The sequence below is a fragment of the Nicotiana sylvestris genome, chromosome 6 (assembly GCF_000393655.2).
Source record: "Nicotiana sylvestris chromosome 6, ASM39365v2, whole genome shotgun sequence".
Classification (NCBI taxonomy): domain Eukaryota; kingdom Viridiplantae; phylum Streptophyta; class Magnoliopsida; order Solanales; family Solanaceae; genus Nicotiana; species Nicotiana sylvestris.
The window spans coordinates 109,786,553-109,807,448 of NC_091062.1; the positions used below are offsets into that span (position 1 = coordinate 109,786,553).

Sequence of the window (20,896 nt, forward strand, 5' to 3'; positions counted from 1 at the left end):
TAGTCTATCAGGCCTTTGAAATCGTGGTCGCAAATCAGTGCGAAGAAGGAAAACCTCGCCCTCAAACATTTCTTTCAAATCATCAATCATGGTGGCCAAAGAAATGATCAGGCATGTCTACAAACTTGGGAAGGGGCTTGGGAAATCATTATAAGGAATAGATGAACCTGTCACTCTGACCGCCAGTGAAAAGTTCTTTGGGGTAGGCTTCCGACCCACTCCAGCTGATGTAACATGGGCAGATGATAGAAAGAATGATGGATGGGTATTGCCGCAGCCACTGCCGCATCTGTACAAAACATTTGTCAAGACCAAGTACAATAAAGAAGAAGAGGATGAGGCCTTTACGGCCGAAGAGATTTAAGAGATCTGTGGGGCAATGAGGAAGATACTATATGAAACCCACATGGTCCAGCCAAGGGAGGGCTCAAGAACCGCTGAAGTGCTGTATATGGGACCTAAAGCCAAGCTGCAGAATTGGATGGCCACACCATTCCCAATCAGGCGGGAGTCCTGGTAGACCTATCCTGCCACTTATTCTGCATCACGAGTTATTCCAGGGTGTAGCTTGGATGTTTTTTTTAGTTTCTTATCTTTTAATTTCCAATGTAAACCCTGTTATCTTCAAATTCAAAAGAAATGAAATCAGTATTTCATCGTTCATCTTTTTTATTCTTTCTGATTTTGTTATTTTTCTCTTTTATTTCTTATTTCAGTCCTAATAATGCGGCTTTAAATAATATGACATGCTTGCGGACTTCATGCCCAGATCCAAATACGTTCTCTAATTGTGAAATAATGAACCATGAATTGGAATACGATGAAGAAGAGGCTTTTAAGGAAATAAATCGAGAATTGGAACAATTTGATAATAAACCTAAGCCGAACTTAAATGGTACTGAGCCGGTTAATTTGGGTAGTTCTGAAGAAATCAGGGAAACCAAGATAAGCATTCACACTGATGAAAAAACCCGGGATGCATTAATCCAACTCCTGTTTGAGTTCAAAGATGTGCTTGCTTGGTCATATGACGACATGCCATGACTAAGTGTTGATTTGGTGGTTCATAAGTTGCCAACTTACACCGATTACCCCCCTTTCCAGCAAAAGCAAAGAAAGTTTAAAACTGACATCAGTGACAAGATCAAATAAGAAGTCATGAAACAGTTGAAAGCGGGGGTGATCCGAGTAGTTCGGTATACCATATGGCTAACTAATGTAGTTCCAGTGCCAAAGAAAGACAGGAAGACCCGGGTGTGTGTGGATTACAGAGATTTAAACAAGGCAAGTCCCAAAGATAACTTCCCTTTGCTGAACATCCACATCCTTGTCGATAACTGTGCCAAACATGAGATACAGTCCTTCGTGGATTGTTACGCAGGATATAACCAAGTGTTGATGGATGAAGAAGATGCAGAAAAGACAGCTTTTACCATACCTTGGGGTACATACTGTTACAGAATCATGCCATTTGGTCTGAAGAACGCTGGGAAACCTACATGAGGGCCATGACTGCCATTTTTCATGATATGATGCACCAAGAGATAGAGGTGTATGTGGACAATGTAATCATCAAATCCAAATCACAGGACGACCACGTTCGGGACCTGAGAAAAATCTTTGAGTGGTTGCACAAATATGATTTGAAGCTAAGCCCAGCCAAATGTGCATTTGGGGTACCATCCGGCAAACTCTTGGGATTCATAGTCAGTCGGAGGGGCATCGAGTTAGACCCAACAAAGATAAAGTCTATTCGGGATTTGCCTCCTCCAAGAACCAAGAAAGATGTTATGAGTTTGTTGGGAAGATTGAACTACATTAGCCGATTCATTGCTCAGTTGATATCTATATGTGAACCCATATTCAAATTGCTGAAGAAAGATGCGACAATCAAATGGACAGATGAATGTCAAGAAGCTTTCGATAAAATCAAGGAATATCTGTCAAATCCGCCAGTCTTGGTCCAACCTGAGCTAGGGAGGCCTTTGTTCTTGTACTTGACAGTCTTGAAAGATTCTTTTGGTTGCGTCCTCGGGCAACATGATGTCACCGGAAAGAGAGAGCATGCCATTTACTATTTGAGCAAGAAGTTTACCAGTTATGAAACCATGTACACTTTATTGGAAAGAACTTGTTGCGCTTTAACTTGGGTCGCTCAGAAGTTGAGGCATTATTTGCAAGCCTACACCACTTACCTCATAACCAGGTTGGATCCTTTAAAATACATATTCCAAAAGCCAATTCCCACTGGGAGGTTAGCAAAGTGGAAGATCCTGCTTACGGAATTTGACATAGTCTATGTCACCCGCACGACAATGAAAGCCCAGGCGTTAGCAGATCATTTGGATGAAAATTCGGTCGATGATGAATACCAACCTTTGAACACCTACTTCTCGGACGAAGAGGCAAACTCAGTTGAGGCAATATCCGAAGACACCAATGCTTGGAAAATGTTCTTCGATTGAGCGGTAAACGCAAAGGGTGTTAGAATTGGGGCAATCTTGATCTCGCCCACTGGTCAGCATTATCCAGCCATAGCCAAGCTTCGGTTTTTCTGCACAAACAACACTGCCAAGTGTGAAGCTTACATTATGGGTATGAACATGGCAATCGACCAAAATGTCGAAGAATTGTTAATCATGGGGGACTCAGATCTGATTATCCGACAAGCTCAAGGAGAAAGGGAAACCCGAGATGTCAAGCTTATTCCTTATAGGCAACATGTGGAAGATCTTGGAAGGCGATTCAAGTCAATAGAGTTCAGGTACATCCCTCATTGTCACAATGAATTAGCTGATGCACTTGCTACTTTGGCCTTGATGCTGCCATACCCAGGCAATGACCACATTGATCCCTCGGAAATCCAAATCAAGGAAAGGCATGGCTACTGTAATACGGTTGAGGCAGAACCAAATGTTCAGCCATGGTATCATGACATCAAAAGATTTTTGAAAACCAAAGAATACCCCGCGCAAGCCAGTGGAGACCAAAAGAGAACCATTAGACGGCATGCAAGTGGTTTCCTTCTGAGTGGTAATGTCTTGTACAAAAGGACCCAGGACCTCAACTTCTTAAGATGTGTTGACGCCGAAGAAGCCAGAAGAATCATGTACGAAGTGCACACCGGAGTGTGCGGACCCCACATGAATGGGTATGTTTTGGCAAAGAAAATCCTTCGAGCGGGTTATTACTGGATGACCATGGAAAAAGACTGCTTCAGTTTTGTTCGGAAATGTCATCAGTGTCAGGTGCACAGTGATTTGATTCACGCACCTCCCACAGAACTGCATCCCATGTCAGCGCCTTAGCCATTTGTTGCTTGAGGTATGGACGTCAGTGGGCCAATCGAGCCAAAAGCCTCAAATTGGCACAGATTCATATTGGTCGCCATCGACTATTTCACGAAATGGGTTGCAGCAATCACTCTCAAATCTGTCACCAAGAAAGCTGTGGTAGATTTCGTGCACTCCAATCTTATCTGCCGTTTTGGCATTCCTGCAACTATTATCATAGACAATGCTGCAAACTTGAATATTCATTTGATGGGGGAGATATGCGAACAATTCAAGATAATGCATCAGAACACTACTCCTTATCGGCCTAAAGCTAATGGTGCCGTCGAAGCAGCAAACAAGAACATCAAAAAGATTTTGAGAAAGATGATTCAAAGTTCCAGGCAGTGGCATGAAAAGTTGCCTTTTGCATTGTTGGGGTATCGCACTACTGTGCCCACGTCGGTCGGAGCAACTCCGTACCATTTGGTTTATGGAACTGAAGCTGTGATACCCGCGGAAGTTGAATTCCCTTCTCTCCGGATCATTATTGAAGCTGAAATTGAAGACAGTGAGTGGGTTAAAACCTGTCTAGAATAGTTAACCTTGATCGATGAAAAGTGAATGGCTACAGTCTGCCACAGGCAGTTATATCAACAACGAATGGCTCGTTCCTACAACAAGAAAGTGCGGCCTAGATATTTTGAAGTGGGGCAACTCGTTCTAAGACGTATTCTTCCCCATCATCAGGAAGCAAAAGGGAAATTTGCTCCTAATTGGAAAGGCCCGTATATCATCAGAAAGATATTGCCAAAAGCAGTATTATACTTGGGAGGTATCGAAGGAAATGATCCCGAAGCAGCTGTGAATGCGGATGCAGTCAAAAGGTACTATGTTTAGTCTTTCTGCAGCGACAACATTATCCGATTGGGATGACGATGGCTTTCATTCTTGCTACCCCAAACACTTCAATCCTTTTCTAACCTTTTGAGCCGGTTATCTTTCTTTCATTACCCTCTTTGGAACTCGAAGATGTTTGTAAAAAAAACAAAAAAAAAAGAAGAAAAGAGAAAAAAACAAAAACAAAAACAAAATGTTCCCTGAACTACGTTCGAGTTGATTCCTAAAGGATACGTAGGCAGCCTCTCTCTAGGGTTCAGTCGCACCAAAACAAAAATACAGTTTCCCCCAAAAGTGAAATTGGGGCAGATGTTATAATGATTCGGCGATGATCCCGCCCGAACGGTTCCAAAGTTGTAATTCGATCCAAGTTTTTTTACCCAAACCTGGTTCAAGCCCTTCCGATCAATCGGCAAAAGGTTTTTCAAAGTCGGAGAATGCAGTTGTTTGGATCCGATACAATCAAGATGAGAGAAATAAAATGAGAGAGTCTTATTGGTGAAAACCTACGGGCACCATAAGGCGATGGTGAGCAGAGAAAATGAAAATAAGAGAGTCTTGTTAGTGAAAAATAGCCTTACTTGGCCAACAAGTCAAAACTTTAGGGACTAAGCTGCAAATATAAAAATTGTGAAAGGTCTAGAGGGAAAAAGCTGAACTATCCCTGCTGCCCTAATAGCTTGCCTATAAAGGCATTGCTAATTAGAGTTGAAGTGGGGGAGGAGAAAAAAAAAGTTCAGAAAAAACAAGACGGCTAAGAATTTTAGTGAAAAGTTACTGTTTCATTGATTTTCTCTGTGATCTCTCAAGTTTCAACTCCTGAAATGATTTTTGACCTATGTGGGGCTGAAATAGTTTACGTTTGGTGGTTTGAAAGGCTTGGTTTGAAGTTTTTGTTTTGCTTGTTTTGATTGCTGCACAACAATTCTCGGTTTAAAGTTGGTTCTGGGGTGTTACTTTTGTTGCTGCTTACTGTTGTTGTTACTACTGATCTTACCTCCCTTTTCCTTTCATTTTTAGGTATTCACCTCACCTTTTAATGTATGAGAATGGATGAACATGAGGTTGGCTTATTCAAGCCGAGATTTGTAATTGAGCAGTTGTTTAAATGATGATTCTGTGCCTTTCGAACTAGTTAATTTGTGTATTTAGCTTGAGTTTTCCTTATGTATAAACATTGTGTTTTCCTCTTTTCATTGTTCAATTCCCCTTTATTTCTTAAAGACTTCAAGTAGTATATCAATATAGATACTTTGTATTAAAAAGGACATGAACACTATTTGGACATAGGACCTTTTGTGTGCTGCATCTGTGAGTATGAAAGGGGTTGACGTGATTCTCAGAAATGTCATTTTGTTGTTTGCTTGGTAATTCCATCGTGAAACATAGTAGTCAAAGGGAATGATGGGTTAAAGTATCATGAAACATATTCACTAGATATTTAACCCTAGCCATGGTTAATAACAATTCTGGTTCTTCATATTGCTATAATTTGCACTCTTCTTCTGGTCAAAAATTTTTTAGGTCAGGTTTAGCAGGAAAAGCATGTTCTTATATTCCCATTTTTGGATCAGTTTCCTTGTTAGGTGTAAGCTTGAAATAATTGGCTGTATTTTGCATGGTTTTAAGTTTGAGGATCAAATGACAAAATAAGTTGCCTATTGCTAGTTGTTAAATTAGACTTTCAATTGCTTGCAAACCAAATCATTGTTGAATGTCATATAATCACCCATTGATAAGCTAGAAGATAATTCTCAAAGTTTGCTCACATGTGTACTGGCCCCATGATTAGTCTTTTGAATTTATATGGGCCGCTGGTAGCGCCAATCATTAATCACACAATATGGGGATTCAATGTTGAGTTGTATACTAAGTGGCTGCAAGATTCTAAAATTTGGGGTTCAACCTGGGGCCCAAACCTGAAAGTTCCTCTGAAATAGATCTGGGCCATCTCTCTTTTTATTGGGCCCTCAGTCTGCCTATGTTGGTTCAGGCTATTTTAGTTAGTTTAAATGGAACCTTTAATTACATTTAATGCTTAATTAAGCCCATTAATTAGATTGGAGGTGAGCCATATTAGATAATACAAATAGTCTATGGTCCTCCGAACTTTAGTTCGAATACCCTTTTAAAATGGAATTGAGGCGTGCCGCGCCAAATAAAAATCTCAAATACGTGCCCCTCATTTAATTATTTCTTTTAAAATCCTTAGAATTCGATGCGTGCCATTTAGCAAATTTTTCATGGCCCTCGCAAAGTTAAAAATGCGTAGTTGCTTTAGGCGCGTTATTTTAATAACATTACCTTCCTAAACTCGGGTGTGCATTTCATGTGACCCAAATCCAAATCTTAATAACATTGAATAAAATGTGTTTCGGATTGCAGGTGCATTTCATGTGGCGCAGTCCAAAGACATATTTTAAATGACGTTAAATCTTTCTTAAAATAAATAAAAACAGTTTTTCTTTTTAAAGTTAAAATACCATAGGTTAAAATACGTATTAAAATCAGATGATAGGCCAATTATAATAGTTTAAGCGACCGTGCTAGAACCACGGAATCCGGGGGTGCCTAATACCTTCCCTCGGGTTAATAGAATTCGTTATTCAAAATTTCTGGTTCGTAGACTTCAAAAAGGAATGTCGAATTTTCCTTGATTTGGGATTTAAAATAAACCGGTGACTTGGGAAACCAGAAAACAAACCGTCCCAAGTGGCGACTCTGAATAAAAATGAATAATTAATCCCATTTCGAATAATGCCACTTAAATGGGAAAAACTCCCTTATACATACTTCGGGTGTGTGAAAAGGAGGTGTGACAGCCCCGTGTGATGAATTATGACTTATTTAAATCATTGGTTTTGGTTTTCAGGAAAATCGGAATGAATTTGGAAGAACAGATCCCAGTTTGAAGCTTGAAATTCGAAAGGTTTGACCAATATTTGACTTGCTTGTATATGATCTCGGATCAAAATTTTATGATTTGGTTAGCTCCGTTAGGTGAGTTGGGACTTAGGAGCATGATCGAAATATATTTTGGAAGTCCGTGGAAGGTTTCGGCTTGAATTGGCGAAAGTGAGATTTCGGCATTTTCCGATGGATAGGTGAGATTTTGATATAGAGGTTGGAATGGAATTTCGAGAGTTGCTGTAACTTCGTTATGTCATTTGGGATGTGTGTGCAAAATTTCAGGTCATTCGGACGTGATTTGGTTGGGTTTTTTATCAAAAGCGTATTTTGGAAATTTTTAGAAAACTTAGGCTTGAATTCGATGTGAATTGGTGGATTTGGTATTGTTCGAGATGTTTTGATGGTTGGAACAAGTTTGAATGAGGCTTTAGGATGTGTTGGTGCTTTCGGTTGAGGTCCCGGGGGCCTTGGGTGAGTTCCGGGTGGTCAATCGGATCATTTTTGGAGTTTGAAAGTTGCAGAAATAGCAGGTTCAGTGTTGCAGAGAATTACCTCTTCGTGTTCACGTGAGGAGCCTCGTGCTCCCATAGAAGGAATGGAGGAAGGCCAAAATTTAGCCTTCACGTTCGCGGAAGGTTGAGAAGCTGCGCATCACGTTCGCGAGAAGGCACTCGTGATCGCGTAGAGGAAGTGAGTCAGATGGGGTCCAAGGTAATTTGTACATCGCATTCGCATAAGGTTATTTCATCTGGTCATCGCGTTTGCAGGGTGTTGGTCGCGCGTAGTGTATTTTTGAGGTCTTGAATATTTGCTCTTCGCGATCGTGAGGCTTGTGCCTCGATCGCGATGAAGGAACGGGCAGAGCTGGGCAGAATGTTTTAAGTCATTTCATCCGCGAATTTGGGGCTCATTTCCCCCATTGTTGATCATTTTGAGAGCTTTTTGAAGGAAATTAAAGAGGGATTCAAGGAGAACCGATTGGAGGTAAGATTGTTTTGAACCTAAAACTTGATTCTATTGTGAAATCAACCTAGAAATTCATGGAACTTAAGCTAAAAATGGAAGAACTAGGGCTTGTAATTTTGGAAATTTTAATTGGGGATTTGGAAGACCATTTGGGGTCGGATTTGAGAACTTTTGGTATGTATGAACTCGTGGGGAGATAAGAAATCTATTGATATGAAAATTTCTAAGTTTTGATAAGTGGGCCTAGGGCTCGGGTTTTGCTAATTTCGGGATTTTTGGCATTTTTCGATTTGTTTTCGCTTGGGCTTTGTTCCCTTGGCATATCGTGACGTATTCATTCTGATTTTGAATAGATTCGACGCGCGTGGAGGCCAATTTGAGAGGCATGGACGTTGCGAGCTAGACAGTTAGCCGGTTCGAGGTAAGTAATGATTGTAAATGTTGTTCTGAGGGTTTGAAACCCCGGGTTACACATTGTTGTGCTACTTTGAGGTGATGCACACGCTAGATGACCAGCGTGGAGTTGTGCACCATTGGGTATTGTGACTTGGTCCTCCCCGTACGACTGTTAAGTCGCGTATTTGATTTGAACTCTTATGATGTTCCATGTTCTAGAGATTGATATTATATGTTTGGGCTGTATGCCATGCTTGGGGCCTTGTGCCGACCTGCTGAGACCCTTAGGGGCACTTTCATTATTTTTCCTCACTCTATTTGTTTTGAAAGCATATCCTCAGTCATGTTTTACCTGTTTATTGTTTAAATCTGGTTTATCATTTTATTTCTTAAAAATATGAAAACTGTTTGGGCCGAGTTCCCTGTTTTACTGATGGTCCGAGTGATCGTGAGGTTAATGACTGAGAGAGGCCGAAGGCCTAGTTGTGAGGATTATATAGTTATGGATCGGGCTGCACGATGCAACATATATCGGGCTGCACACCGCAACAATGTATATATATATATATATGTATATGGATCGGGCTGCACGCCACAACGATACTTATATGGATCGGGCTGCGCGCCGCAATGATATAGAGCTTGGGCTGTAGGAGCGCCTTCGGAGTCTGCACACCCCCATTGAGCGCCGTCGACGAGATATATGGATCGGGCTGCACGCCGCAGCGATATATGGATCGGGCTGCGCACCGCAGCGGTTACTATATGGTACCTATTGAATGTGAGTGCTAAGGTGAGCGCTGATTAGTAAGAGTTGAGTCACGAGTGACTGAGAGGCTTGCCCGAGGGGCAATAGATATATACATGCATATGAGTGATGCTTTGCCTGAGGGACCTATTTATGAACTTATTAATTTTTCACTCCTCTTTAAAAATGAGTTTCTATCGAATATGTTGATTATTTACTGTTTACATTCATCTCTATATTGAGTCTCTGTCGAAAGTGTTGAACAAATATTTTAAAACAACTTTCATTTAAGCTGGGGTTTATGAGATATTAAGAATTTAATCACTGATTTGGCTTTGTTATTTCCACTGAAATTTTCATGTTATGAGGAATTTATGATTCCTGTTTTTTTGCACGAGGGGCTATTTACGAACTTTGTTTTGCCTGAGTGGCCGATTATGGGTTTTCATTTATTTTATTATAAATGGTATTGAACCCTTAGTGAAACTGTCGGAAAGCATTTTCAAATGATTTTTACCAAAAGGCTGGATTTTAATAAGACGATCGACTCATATTCTGAATTAGTAGCCTGTGTGCTTATTGAGTTATCATGAATACGGATTCGTTGTTTCCTACTGCTCAGTCTCTATTTACTCTTATTACTTACTGGATTAGAGTACTCGCATTACTCCCTGCACCTCCTGTGCAGATTCAGGTATTTCAGAACTCGGTAACGGGTATTGATTGCTCAGACACGGAGTCATCAGAGTTAGCAAGGTGGCTGCACGATGCTCGCATCACTGTTTCTTCATCTCATTTCCATTTCTATACTTAGTACACTTGATTGTTTTGTTGTATTCAAACCTTGGTAGATGCTCATGACTAGTGACACCCCGATGTCGGGCTTGCGTAATTATTCCGCATTTTTCTTTTAAATGTTCATTATGAGATTAATGGTTTATAAATGGTATAAAAACCACTTTTATATGGAAAATGGTTGATTTGGAAATTGTGTCGGTTGGCCTTGTCTTCATGAGAGGCGCCATCATGACCGGGTCCGGTTTGGGGTCGTGACATTTTCTAACTGAAGTTTTTTGTTTGGAAAGTAAAGAATTTTGATATAAATAGTATTTGAATTCCTTTTCTAATATCGAGTGATAAGAATATATCCTACCATAATCTAATGTGCAATTTTAATTTTATTTTAAAAATTCAATACTTTTTAATGAGCTGAAGAAAATATTTTAGGGTTTTAAACTAAAGTTCAGAATAAAGATATATTTAATAATTTATTTATTTCATAATGGATAATCCAAAGTATCTGTTTTAGACTAAGTTTTCTAGATTTTAAACAAATATACAATTTATGAATATATTAAAGTAAGAAAGTTTGCATTGTGGTTAGGCCAAGTGGCAAGCTACTATGAAGCCGCTTGGCAATCTTAAAGAGTTTGTGGGAGATTGTCAAATAAGGAAATATCACTTAAGAACTATATATGGAATTCCATTTATTGAAATTAAATTGAAATAAGAAACTTTTTTAAGGTGCAAATCATGTCGAATGGGGAGCCAAGACGTAGGTTAAGAGAAACTAACTAACGTACGCCTTCCATGGCACGCCAGAAGAAGAAACAAATTCCGGCGCCGGTGGTGGACACCACTCTGTCCTCAACCAAAGAAGAACCACTGAGAGTTGTTACACTAGAAATAGGAGTCCCACAAAGTTTAGCCCCAATTCAAATAGGGCAATGGATGATGGGTATGGGAAGCGCTCCAACAATAATGCAAGCACTAAACCGAGTTCAGTCAGAGATACCAGAGAAGCAACCGGTGGAGGAAGTGCACCAGCAACCTGAAGCACACAATGCGGCAAGGAAATTAACATTCTCTGCAAGCTCGAGTGTGGTCAAACCAACAATGGCGGATGTAGTTAAAGGTAATTGAGCTAACAATTAGGGAAAGAGCTTAATTACTTTCCTCCGACATTGAAAGATGGAAATAAAATTGTTAAGCTAAGTGCAAATGATATAGAAAAGCATAATCAGAAGTGGAGGTCAGCCCTAATTGGCTATATAATAGGGGCAATCCTACTTTTAAAGAGATACTGAGATTTGTTTATGCGGTATTGAATACTGTCACAACTCCATAGGTATATCTACATGATGAAGAGTACTTCATATTCAGATTTGAAGATGAAGAGGACAAATTAAAGATATTACAGAATGGAACTTATACCTATAATAACAGGCCTATGATTCTGAAACAATGGGAGCCAAACTTCAAACTAGCTGAAAAACCCCTAAATACAATGCCAATATGGGTAGTGTTTCCTAATTTACCTATCTAGTATTGGGACACAGAAAATTTGGGGTGAATCTCTAGTTGTTTGGGTAAACCAGTTTGTACTGATAAGCTAACAACAAATGAAGAAAGGATATCTAATGCCAGGGTACTTATTGAAATGGATGTGGCCCAATCCCTCCCAGATTCAGTCACACTAGAGGAGCCTGATGGTAGGTACTACGAACAATTGATTGAGTATGAGTGGAAACCAGAGTAATGTCAGGAATGCTTACAAATTGGAAGGCATAAAGCAAGTTGCAAGGAACAAAACAGAGTAAGTGAAGGCAGTAATGTCCAGCAATTACCAAGGAGGCAGAAGAAGAAGATTAAGTAGCAATGGAAGGCTAAACCTAATACAGGTTCATTTACTGAAGATGTGATTGAAGTTGCTGGCAAACCAAGTGAAGAACTCGAGAAGGAGAATCAAGAAGTAAATACAACAGAGAAGAGTCAGATAGTTCAAGAGAGTAAAAATAGTGGCAAGCAGAAAATGGTAGAAGTAAAGGGTTATGTCAAGAACCTTGATAGAAACTGAAGATGTGGAGCAGTTCCTTCAAAAGAACAGATTCAGTGCATTGAGGATAGAACCTGAAAAAGCTAATGCCATCATGGCAAAAGGGGATACAAGGAACAAAGACCCACCATGATCATATGCTCTTGGAATATAAGAGGCTAAATAAGCCCTATAAGCAAAAGGAATTGAAGTCCTTTTTGCTTAATAATAATGTGGTACTGCTGGGATGTCTAGAAACTAAAGTAAAGCAGAAAAGAGTAGAAAAAATAAAAGAAAGTTTGGAGCATAATGGAAAATTCATGCTAATTACCTAGTCAGTAATAAAGTCAGGACGTGGATTTGTTGGAAACCTAATAAGGTTTCAATGAATATCCTAGTATCTCATATGCAACTGGTACATTGCAAGGTAGAGGACAAGGAGTCACAATTTTCTTGTGAGATAACATTTGTATATGGGATGAATACTCAACAGGAAAGACAAGAGCTATGTAGAATGTTAAAGCAAATTAACAGTTCTATCACAGAACCTTGGATGGTGATTGGAGATTTTAATGCTATTATTTCTGTGCATAATAGAGTTAATGGGATGTCAGTAAAACAATCAGAAATGGAAGATTTCCAAAATTGCATTCAAGAAATTGGATTGGGCTAACTAAATAGAAAAGGGTGCACCTACTCATGGTGTAATAAACAAGAAGCAAAGGAAAGAATCTACAACTTGATTGATTGGGCATTTGGAAATGACTTATGGTTTATGAAGTATGGAAAATTGGAAGCATACTATCATATCCCAGAATATTCAGATCACTCTCCAATTATAATAAGAATAGAAGTGGCCAAACAGAAACTGCCAAGGCCATTCAGATTAGTCAATGTGCTATTATCCCAATAGAGTTTCAAAGAAGTAGTACATAAAGTGTGGGAACAGCATGTGCATGGACATACCATGTACTCAATCTGGAGGAAACTGAAGTTTATAGAAATAGAGACATCCCAGATGAACAAAGAAATATCAATGTTGGAGAGGAAGATCAATATACTGGAAGAAGAACTGAAACAAGTACAGCTAGACCTAAGTGTAGATTTGTTCAATGAACAGCTTATAACAACTGAAAAAGAGACCATAATGCAACTAGAGAAATGGGCAACAATACATGAATAAGTGATACGATAGAAGTCCAGAGCAACATGGCTAGAAAATGGTGATTCAAATATGATATTTTTCCATGCAGCATTGAAAGCAAGAAACATAATTTCATCAATCTGCACAGAAGGTGAAATTCAACTGCATGACCATGTTCTGATCCAAAAAGAATTAACAAGTTTTTTCCAGAAGTTGTTGGGCACAAGCGAAGGAGAAATGCCATGTTTAGATCCAGCAATTGCAAGAGATGGACCTTGTATTACTGCTGAGCAAAAATTACTTCTTAATCAAGAAGTGACAGAAACTGTGGTAGTTCAAGCCTTGAAGGACCTGGCAGCTGAAAAGCTCCTGGTATCGATGGGTTTCCAGCATAATGTTTTCAGAAATACTGGCACTTGATAGGGAAGGATGTGACAAAGGCAACAACACAATTCTTCCAAACTGGAAAGTTGCTAAAGGAGGTGAACTGTACTACTGTAACACTAGTTCCCAAGGATAAAAATCCCTCTTTTGTAAAGGAATTCAGACCTATAGCCTGCTGCACAACTCTGTATAAACTGATTGCCAAAGTTATTACTACTAGGTTAAAACTAGTAGTTGACCACCTAGTAGGACATTCACAATCAGCTTTTATTGATGGGAGGAATATTCTGGATAATGTGATTGTGGCTCATGAATTGGTAAAGAAATACAAACAAAAAGGAGTGTCTCCTAGATGTCTAGTGAAGGTAGACATTAGGAAAGCATATGATACAGTGAACTGGGGTTTTCTTAGAATGATATTGCTAGAATTTGGGATGCCTGTGAAATTCGTCAATATGATTATGGAATGTGTAAGTACAATGAGCTATTTATTGTTATTCAATAAGGACTTACACCCAGATTCCAAGCCGAGAGAGTTTTAAGACAGGGAGATCCAATGTCTCCATACTTGTTTGTCTTAGTGATGGAGTATTTGAATAGATCACTTAAACAGTTGAGACATAATCCAGATTTTAACTATCATCCAAGATGCAACAAGATGGAGATAGTTCATATATGTTTTGGGGATGACTTATCATGTGTTGTAGAGCTGATGTAATTTCAGTGAAGTTGATGATGAAGCAGTTTAATCATTTCTCAGAATTATCTTGATTAAAGGCCAATTTAGATAAAAGTTCTTTATATGTGGCAGGGGTTAACTCAAGGTTGAAGAATCAAATATTAGAAGAGATACAGTTTTCAGAGGGGGAGATACCATTAAGATATTTTGGAGTTCCTCTATCATCAAAGAAGATCATAGTTCAACAGTGTCAACCACTAGTTGAAAGAATGACTGCAAGAATGAGATGTTGGTCTACGAAGTACTTAGCATATAGTGGAAGGGTCCAACTCATAAAGAGTGTTCTATTTGAGATGCAAACCTATTGGGCCTAGGTGTTCTTAATCCCAAAGAAGGTCATTCAGCTTATGACAAGAAAATGCAGAATCTTTTTATGGACAGGAAGTCATGAGAGCTCAAGGAGAGCACTGGTTGCATGGGAGACATTCTTTAAGCCATATTCAGCAGGGGGTCTAAATTTTATAGAGTTTCATACTCAAAACAAAGCAGCACTTAGCAAGTTGTTATGGGCCGCAGCAATGAAGAAAGATTCTCTTTGGATAAAATGGATCCACACATTCTATATCAAAGGGAAAGACATACAACAAATGACAACTCCAGCTAGAGCTTGTTGGATAGTACAGAAAATATTGGATGCAAAGAAATGGTACTTGAACAAGGATTTAAATGAGGCATTACAAGACTGCTGCACCACAGGTAAGTTCAGAATCAAAAAAGCATACCAAGCCTTTCTACCACAGTATCAGAAGATTAAATGGAGAGGACTTGTATTGGGATCAAAGACTATTCCAAAACACAAGCTTATTTTATGGCTGGCACTTATGGGAAGGTTAGCTACTGTGGATCGAATACAAAAATGGGGTGTCAAAGTATAATCAGATTGTGTTTTGAGTAATACAGAAGCTGAGGAGACTTTGTAGCATTTGTTCTTCCAGTGCAGCTACTTTGCCTACATCTGGAATTCAATACTTCAATGTCTAGGAGAAAAGAGGAAGGTCAGTAACTGCGAAGAAGAAACATAATGGATTAGTAGAAAAACAAGGAACAACAGACCTGTGACGACCCGACCAGTTGTCTCATGAGTTACCGCACCATTTCCCCCATTTCTCTTTTATTATGCTTCGTTATCCATGTTTTATATGATCGAGTTGAGTAGGTTGCATTCAGAGAGGATTTGGTAAGAAATGAGACACTTAGTCTATTTTGAGAAGGTTCAAGTTAGAAAAGTCAACCGGATATTGACTTGTGTGTTAGAGAGTTCGGATGTGAGTTCCGATGGTTCGGTTAGCTTTGGAATGTGATTTATGGCTTAGAAGTATGATCGGGATTGGTTTTGGAGGTCCGGTGTTGAATTAGGCTTGAATTGGCGAAAGTAGTATTTTGGCGATTTCCGGTTGGTAGGTGAGATTTTGATCCGATGGTTGGAATGAATTTCGAGATTTTTTGTAGCTTTGTTATGTCATTTGTGATATGTGTGCAAAATTTCAGGTCATTCAGACGTGGTTTGGTTGGGGTTTTGATCGAAAGCGTATTTCGGAAGTTTTTAGAAAACTTAGGCCTGAATTCGATGAGTTTTGGGTAATTTGATGTTGTTTGAGGTGTTTTGATTACTGGAACAAGTTTGAATGAGGTTTTAGGATGTGTTGGAAACTTTGGTTGAGGTCCCGGAGGCCTCGGGTGAGTTTCAGGTGGTCAATCGGACCATTTTGGAGTTGAGAAATTGCAGAAAATTAGTCTAGCAGTTGCAGGTATTTTGGCCTTCGCGTTCGCGAAAGGAAGCTCGCATTCGCGAAGGGTTGGGATCTGGAAGCTACACGTTCACGAGGGTCTAGGCCGCGTTCGCGAAGGGTTCATCAGGCTGTCCATCGCGTTCGCGATATGGTTTTCGCGTTCGCGTAGGTATATGAGGAGAGGCATCGCGTTCGCGACTTGTATGTCGCATTCGCATAGAGTAAAAAGTGGTCAACGCGAATTTGTGCATCGCGATCGCGAGGCTTGGGCTGCGATCAAGAAGAAGGAATATCAGAACTGGGTAGTGAGTTTATAAAACATTTCATCCGCGATTTTGAGCCATCTTTCCACCATAGTTGGTCATTTTGAGAGCTCTTTGAGGGAGATTGAAGAGGGATTTAAGGAGAAGTGATTGGAGGTAAGATTTATGAACCTAAAACGTGATTCTATTGTGAAATTAACCTAGAAATTAATGGAAGCTAAACTAAAAATGGAAGAACTAGGGCTTGGGATTTTGAACTTTTAAATTGGGATTTGAAGGACCATTTGAGGTCGGATTGGAGAACTTTTGATATGTATGAACTCGTGGGAGGATAAGGAACCCGTTGATGTAAAAATTTCTGGGCCCGGGGCTCGTGTTTTCCTAATTTCGGGATTTTTGATATTTTTAGATTGTTTTTGCTTGGGCCTTGTTCCCTTAGCATATTGTGACGTATTCTTTCTGATATTTGATAGATTCGACGCGCGTGGAGGCCGATTCGAGGGGCAAAGGCATCACGATCTAGAGTTGTAGCCGGTTCGAGGTGAGTAATGATTGTAAATGATGTCCTGAGGGTTTAAGACCCCGAATTGCACATCGTAGTGCTATATTGAGGTGAGACACGCGCTAGATGATGAGCGTGGTGTCTTTTACTATTGGGGATTGTGACTTGGTCAGTCCCGATTGATGATTTTACCGCGTATTTGACTAAAACTTGTTTGTTATCATCATGATTTGAGCTGATTGCCATATTTGGGCTTCATTCCAACTATTTGAACCCTCTAGGGATTTTTATCACTATTCCTCACTGTTTTGACTTATTAGTTGAACTCAGTCATGTTGATACTTACTGTTCTACAAACTCAGCCACTTTTATTCATATTTGAAACTTAAATGATATTTCTAAATGATGTTTTGGGATGAGAACTACTGTTTTACTAATGTCCGAGGTGCTTGTGATGATTTTTGGACTGAGTGAGGCCGAGGGCCATATGTGAGGATATGCTGAGCGATATGAGGTCGAGGGCCTAAGATACTTTTATACTCCACGAGGTGGCTTGAGTGACGTGAGGCCGAGTGCCGAGTGATGTGAGGCTGAGTGCCGAGAGAGGATGCCACGAGGTGGCTTGATATAGCGCTTGGGCCGTAAGGGGCCCCTCCGGAGTCTGCACACCCACGGTGAGCGCGGGTACACATCATGATCTGAGAGTGAGCCCGAGGGGCTGATACTCTACTGAGAGTGAGCCCGAGGGGCTGATACTGTTCTGAGCGATTGTTACTGTGCCCAAGGGGCGTATGTCTACTTGTTATTTACCTGCTAAATTACCTGTTTTACTTGGTTTAAAGGAATTTCATTTGTCTTCCTCACTGATTTACTACTTTAAGTGATTTTACTGCTTGATATAGAATTGATTTATGCCTTTACATGTTTCTTGCTTTCAGCCATTATTTATGATTATTACTTACTGAGTCGGAGTACTCACATTACTCCCTGCACCGTGTGTGCAGATTCAAGCATTGCAGAGTCCGCTCCTGAGTGCAGATCCTCCCAGTCCAGGTAGTGTTTTTCGGAGACTACGAGGTAGTTGTTGGTGTTCACAACCCCCGTGCCTCCCTTATCTTACTATTTTCATGTCCTTGAACTTTTGTACCAGATATTTTATTTAGTAGACTCGTATCGGGATCCTTAGTTGTTCATGACTTGTGACATCCCGGTTTGGGCTGTGTCGGGATGGTTTCTACTATTGTTATCATTATTTCCGCAAATTATGGTTATTATATCATGTTTTAGAACTATTTATGGTATTTAACTGTTTAAATGAGGTGTTCTGTTTTGGTCTGGCTGGCCTTGTCTTCACGAGAGACACCATCACAACCGGGTTCGGGGTTAGGGTCGTGACAAGTTGGTATTAGAGCCTAGGTTACATAGGTCTCATGAGTCATGAGGGGGTTTAGTAGAGTCTCGCGGATCGGTATGGAGACGTCTATATTTATCCTCGAGAGACTGCAGAACCTTTTTAGGAAAAACTTCATATTCTTGAAATTCTTGTCGCGCTACCTTGTTGATCCGAGAACTAAACTTCTATTATTCTATTCTCTCATAGATGGTGAGGACGCGAGCTACCAGACGAGGTGGGCGACCACCAGTGCCACCCACTGAGGCCACCAGAGGCCGTGGACGCGGTTGTGGTCGTAGCAGAGGCAGAGCAGTGAGGGCAGCACCTGTTGATCTACTAGCTTCCCCAACTCCGAATCAGGCTCCAACAACACCAGTTTAGGCACCAGTTGTGCCCATCGTGATCCTGGGTCTACAGGAGGCCTTGGCACAGATCTTGACAATTTGCACTGGCTTGGCTCAGGCAGTTTCAGCCACCACAGTAGCAGCAGCTACTTCACAGGCCGGGGGAGGCAATCATACCCTCGCTGCTCGCACACCTGAGCAAGTAGTGCAGGGACTACAGACACCGAGGGCACCTCCAGCCCAATCGGTTGCACCAGCTCAGGAGTTCATGGTACCAGTTATGCTAGATGATGAGTAGCATCGTCTTGAGAGGTTCTGTAGACTCCAGCCTCCGTTATTCAGTGGTGCTGAGGGCGAGGATGCCCAGGGTTTTCTAGATAAGTGTTAGTGGATGCTCCGTACAGCAGGGATTCTTGAGACTAGTGGTGTGGAATTTACCACCTTTTAGTTTACTGGGTATGCTTTCACTTATTGGGAGGCGTATGAGAGGCGTAGGCCGGTTGGTGCAGCGCCCCTTACCTAGCAGCAGTTCTCTACTCTCTTCTTGCAGAAGTATGTACCATAGTCCCGCAGAGAGGAGCTGCGTAGACAGTTTGAGTGGTTGCGGCAGAGGGATATGACTGTGTCACAGTATGAGTCGAGGTTTTCTAAGTTGGCTCGTCATGCCATTTGGATGGTTCCGACAGATCGTGAGAGGATCAGGAGATTTGTTGATGGCCTTAACTATCATCTCCGTATTCTTATGACCCGAGAGAGGGTGTTGGGTGCTACGTTCAAGGAGGTGGTTGATATCGCTCGCGAGATTGAGACGGTTCGCCGTCAAGATCGAGAGGAGAGGGAAGCCAAGATGCCTCGAGAATCTGGCAGTTACAGTGGTGCTCCTTCGAGGGGCCAGTTCTAGCATGGTAGAGGTCATTCTTTCAGGCCTACTCAGTTAGCCTGTCCATAGTATCAAAGAGCATCTTCAGGACGTGGTTATCATAGGTCTCAGCAGGTCCAGCCTTCACTAAGTGCCGTCCCAGCTCAGAGTTCATCTCGTGCCCTGTCAGCACAGGGTTCTTCTATGCCGTGTGCATCAGCTAGCCACTCTGGTGCGAGGGGTTCCCTGCAGTCCCCTTCTCCAGCACCTGGGAGTAATTTTGAGTGTGGAGAGTTTGGGTATGTGTGTAGGCAGTGTCCTCGTCGTGTTGCTAGTTCGTCTCAGTAGAGGGGTCAGCCCTCGACTTCTGCTCCAGTTACTTCACCACCTGCCCAGCAAGCTAGGGGTGGAGGTCAGGCAGTGTAATAATCCAAAATATTTTTTATATACTTATTAACTTTTAGAGGAGAATTAAATTAGTTTGTAGCTATCGGATCGAATATTAAGAAAGTGAGAGGGAATTGGTGACGATTATATATAAAATAGTGTATTAAATAAATGTCTAGGGGATAATGTTTTGACTTACTTATTTAGTTGACTTAGGTTGGTTGTGCTAATAATAAAATAGGAGGCAAGTGGACCAAGCCACCTTTTAAGGACTTCACGTCCAAAGCCTCTCCAAAGTCGGAATAGATGAACTACTAGGGTATTAACTTTAGAAAAAGAAAAAAATAGATAAATAGCAGGTTTTAGTCTTGGAGATTTGACAGCAGCACTTTTGAGAAAAAGGGCTAAGACGCTTTAGCATCTGCAGAAAAACTACGCAAACTAGGGACGTTGGTTTGCTCAAGTATTACAAGATTTCAGTGTATTTTTGTTCAGTTAATTTTGGTCAATTGATAATTATGGTAGTATAGGAGATATGAATTTATGCTTATGCCATGAATAATAGGCATAATAATTACTATATAATAACAGGATGGTAGTGATTATATATGGATTGGTAATTGTAAAGATGAATTGGGATTGAAAACTGGACGCCGACCCTATTCCGCCAATGCCTTTATGAAATTTTGCAAAAACAATATGAAACTACTGCTACTTGAAATCCTTACTACTATATTTAAGAATGAAAATATAGGAATCATGATGTCATGATTGATAGTAATAATAAGCTAATGGTTGGTGGAAGTAAAATCTTGCCATTGAAAATTAATGTTGATGCAGTGTATATAAAATGAAAATATACTGGAAAGGAAGTTCTATATGTAAAATACAAAATGATTATCTACTAAGTGGTTAATAGTGAATAAGGCACATCAATGTGTAATGATGATGACATGTGAAATGGTATATTAAGATGTGGTGGATTCCCAGCATAAGAAATAGTATTATGGAATTGTAGAGTTATTTCAGAAGCTAATGTTTTGTCTATTTTGGTTGACAATTTGGTGTACTAGTTTTTATTAGTTGGATCCAGTTTGATTTTGATTTTGACTAATCCTAAGATTATGAAATTATTCGCCTAGAT

General features: G+C 40.4%; 1 protein-coding gene across 1 annotated transcript; it reads left to right on the forward strand.

Annotated features, from left to right (window-relative positions):
- Positions 1-3,572: 3,572 nt before the first annotated feature.
- On the forward strand, positions 3,573-4,172 carry LOC138871084 (uncharacterized). The gene is made up of 2 exons (XM_070148938.1): positions 3,573-3,843; positions 3,907-4,172. Exons 1-2 carry the CDS (start codon positions 3,573-3,575, stop codon positions 4,170-4,172), a joined length of 537 nt encoding a protein of 178 aa, XP_070005039.1.
- The last annotated feature ends 16,724 nt before the right edge of the window (positions 4,173-20,896 follow it).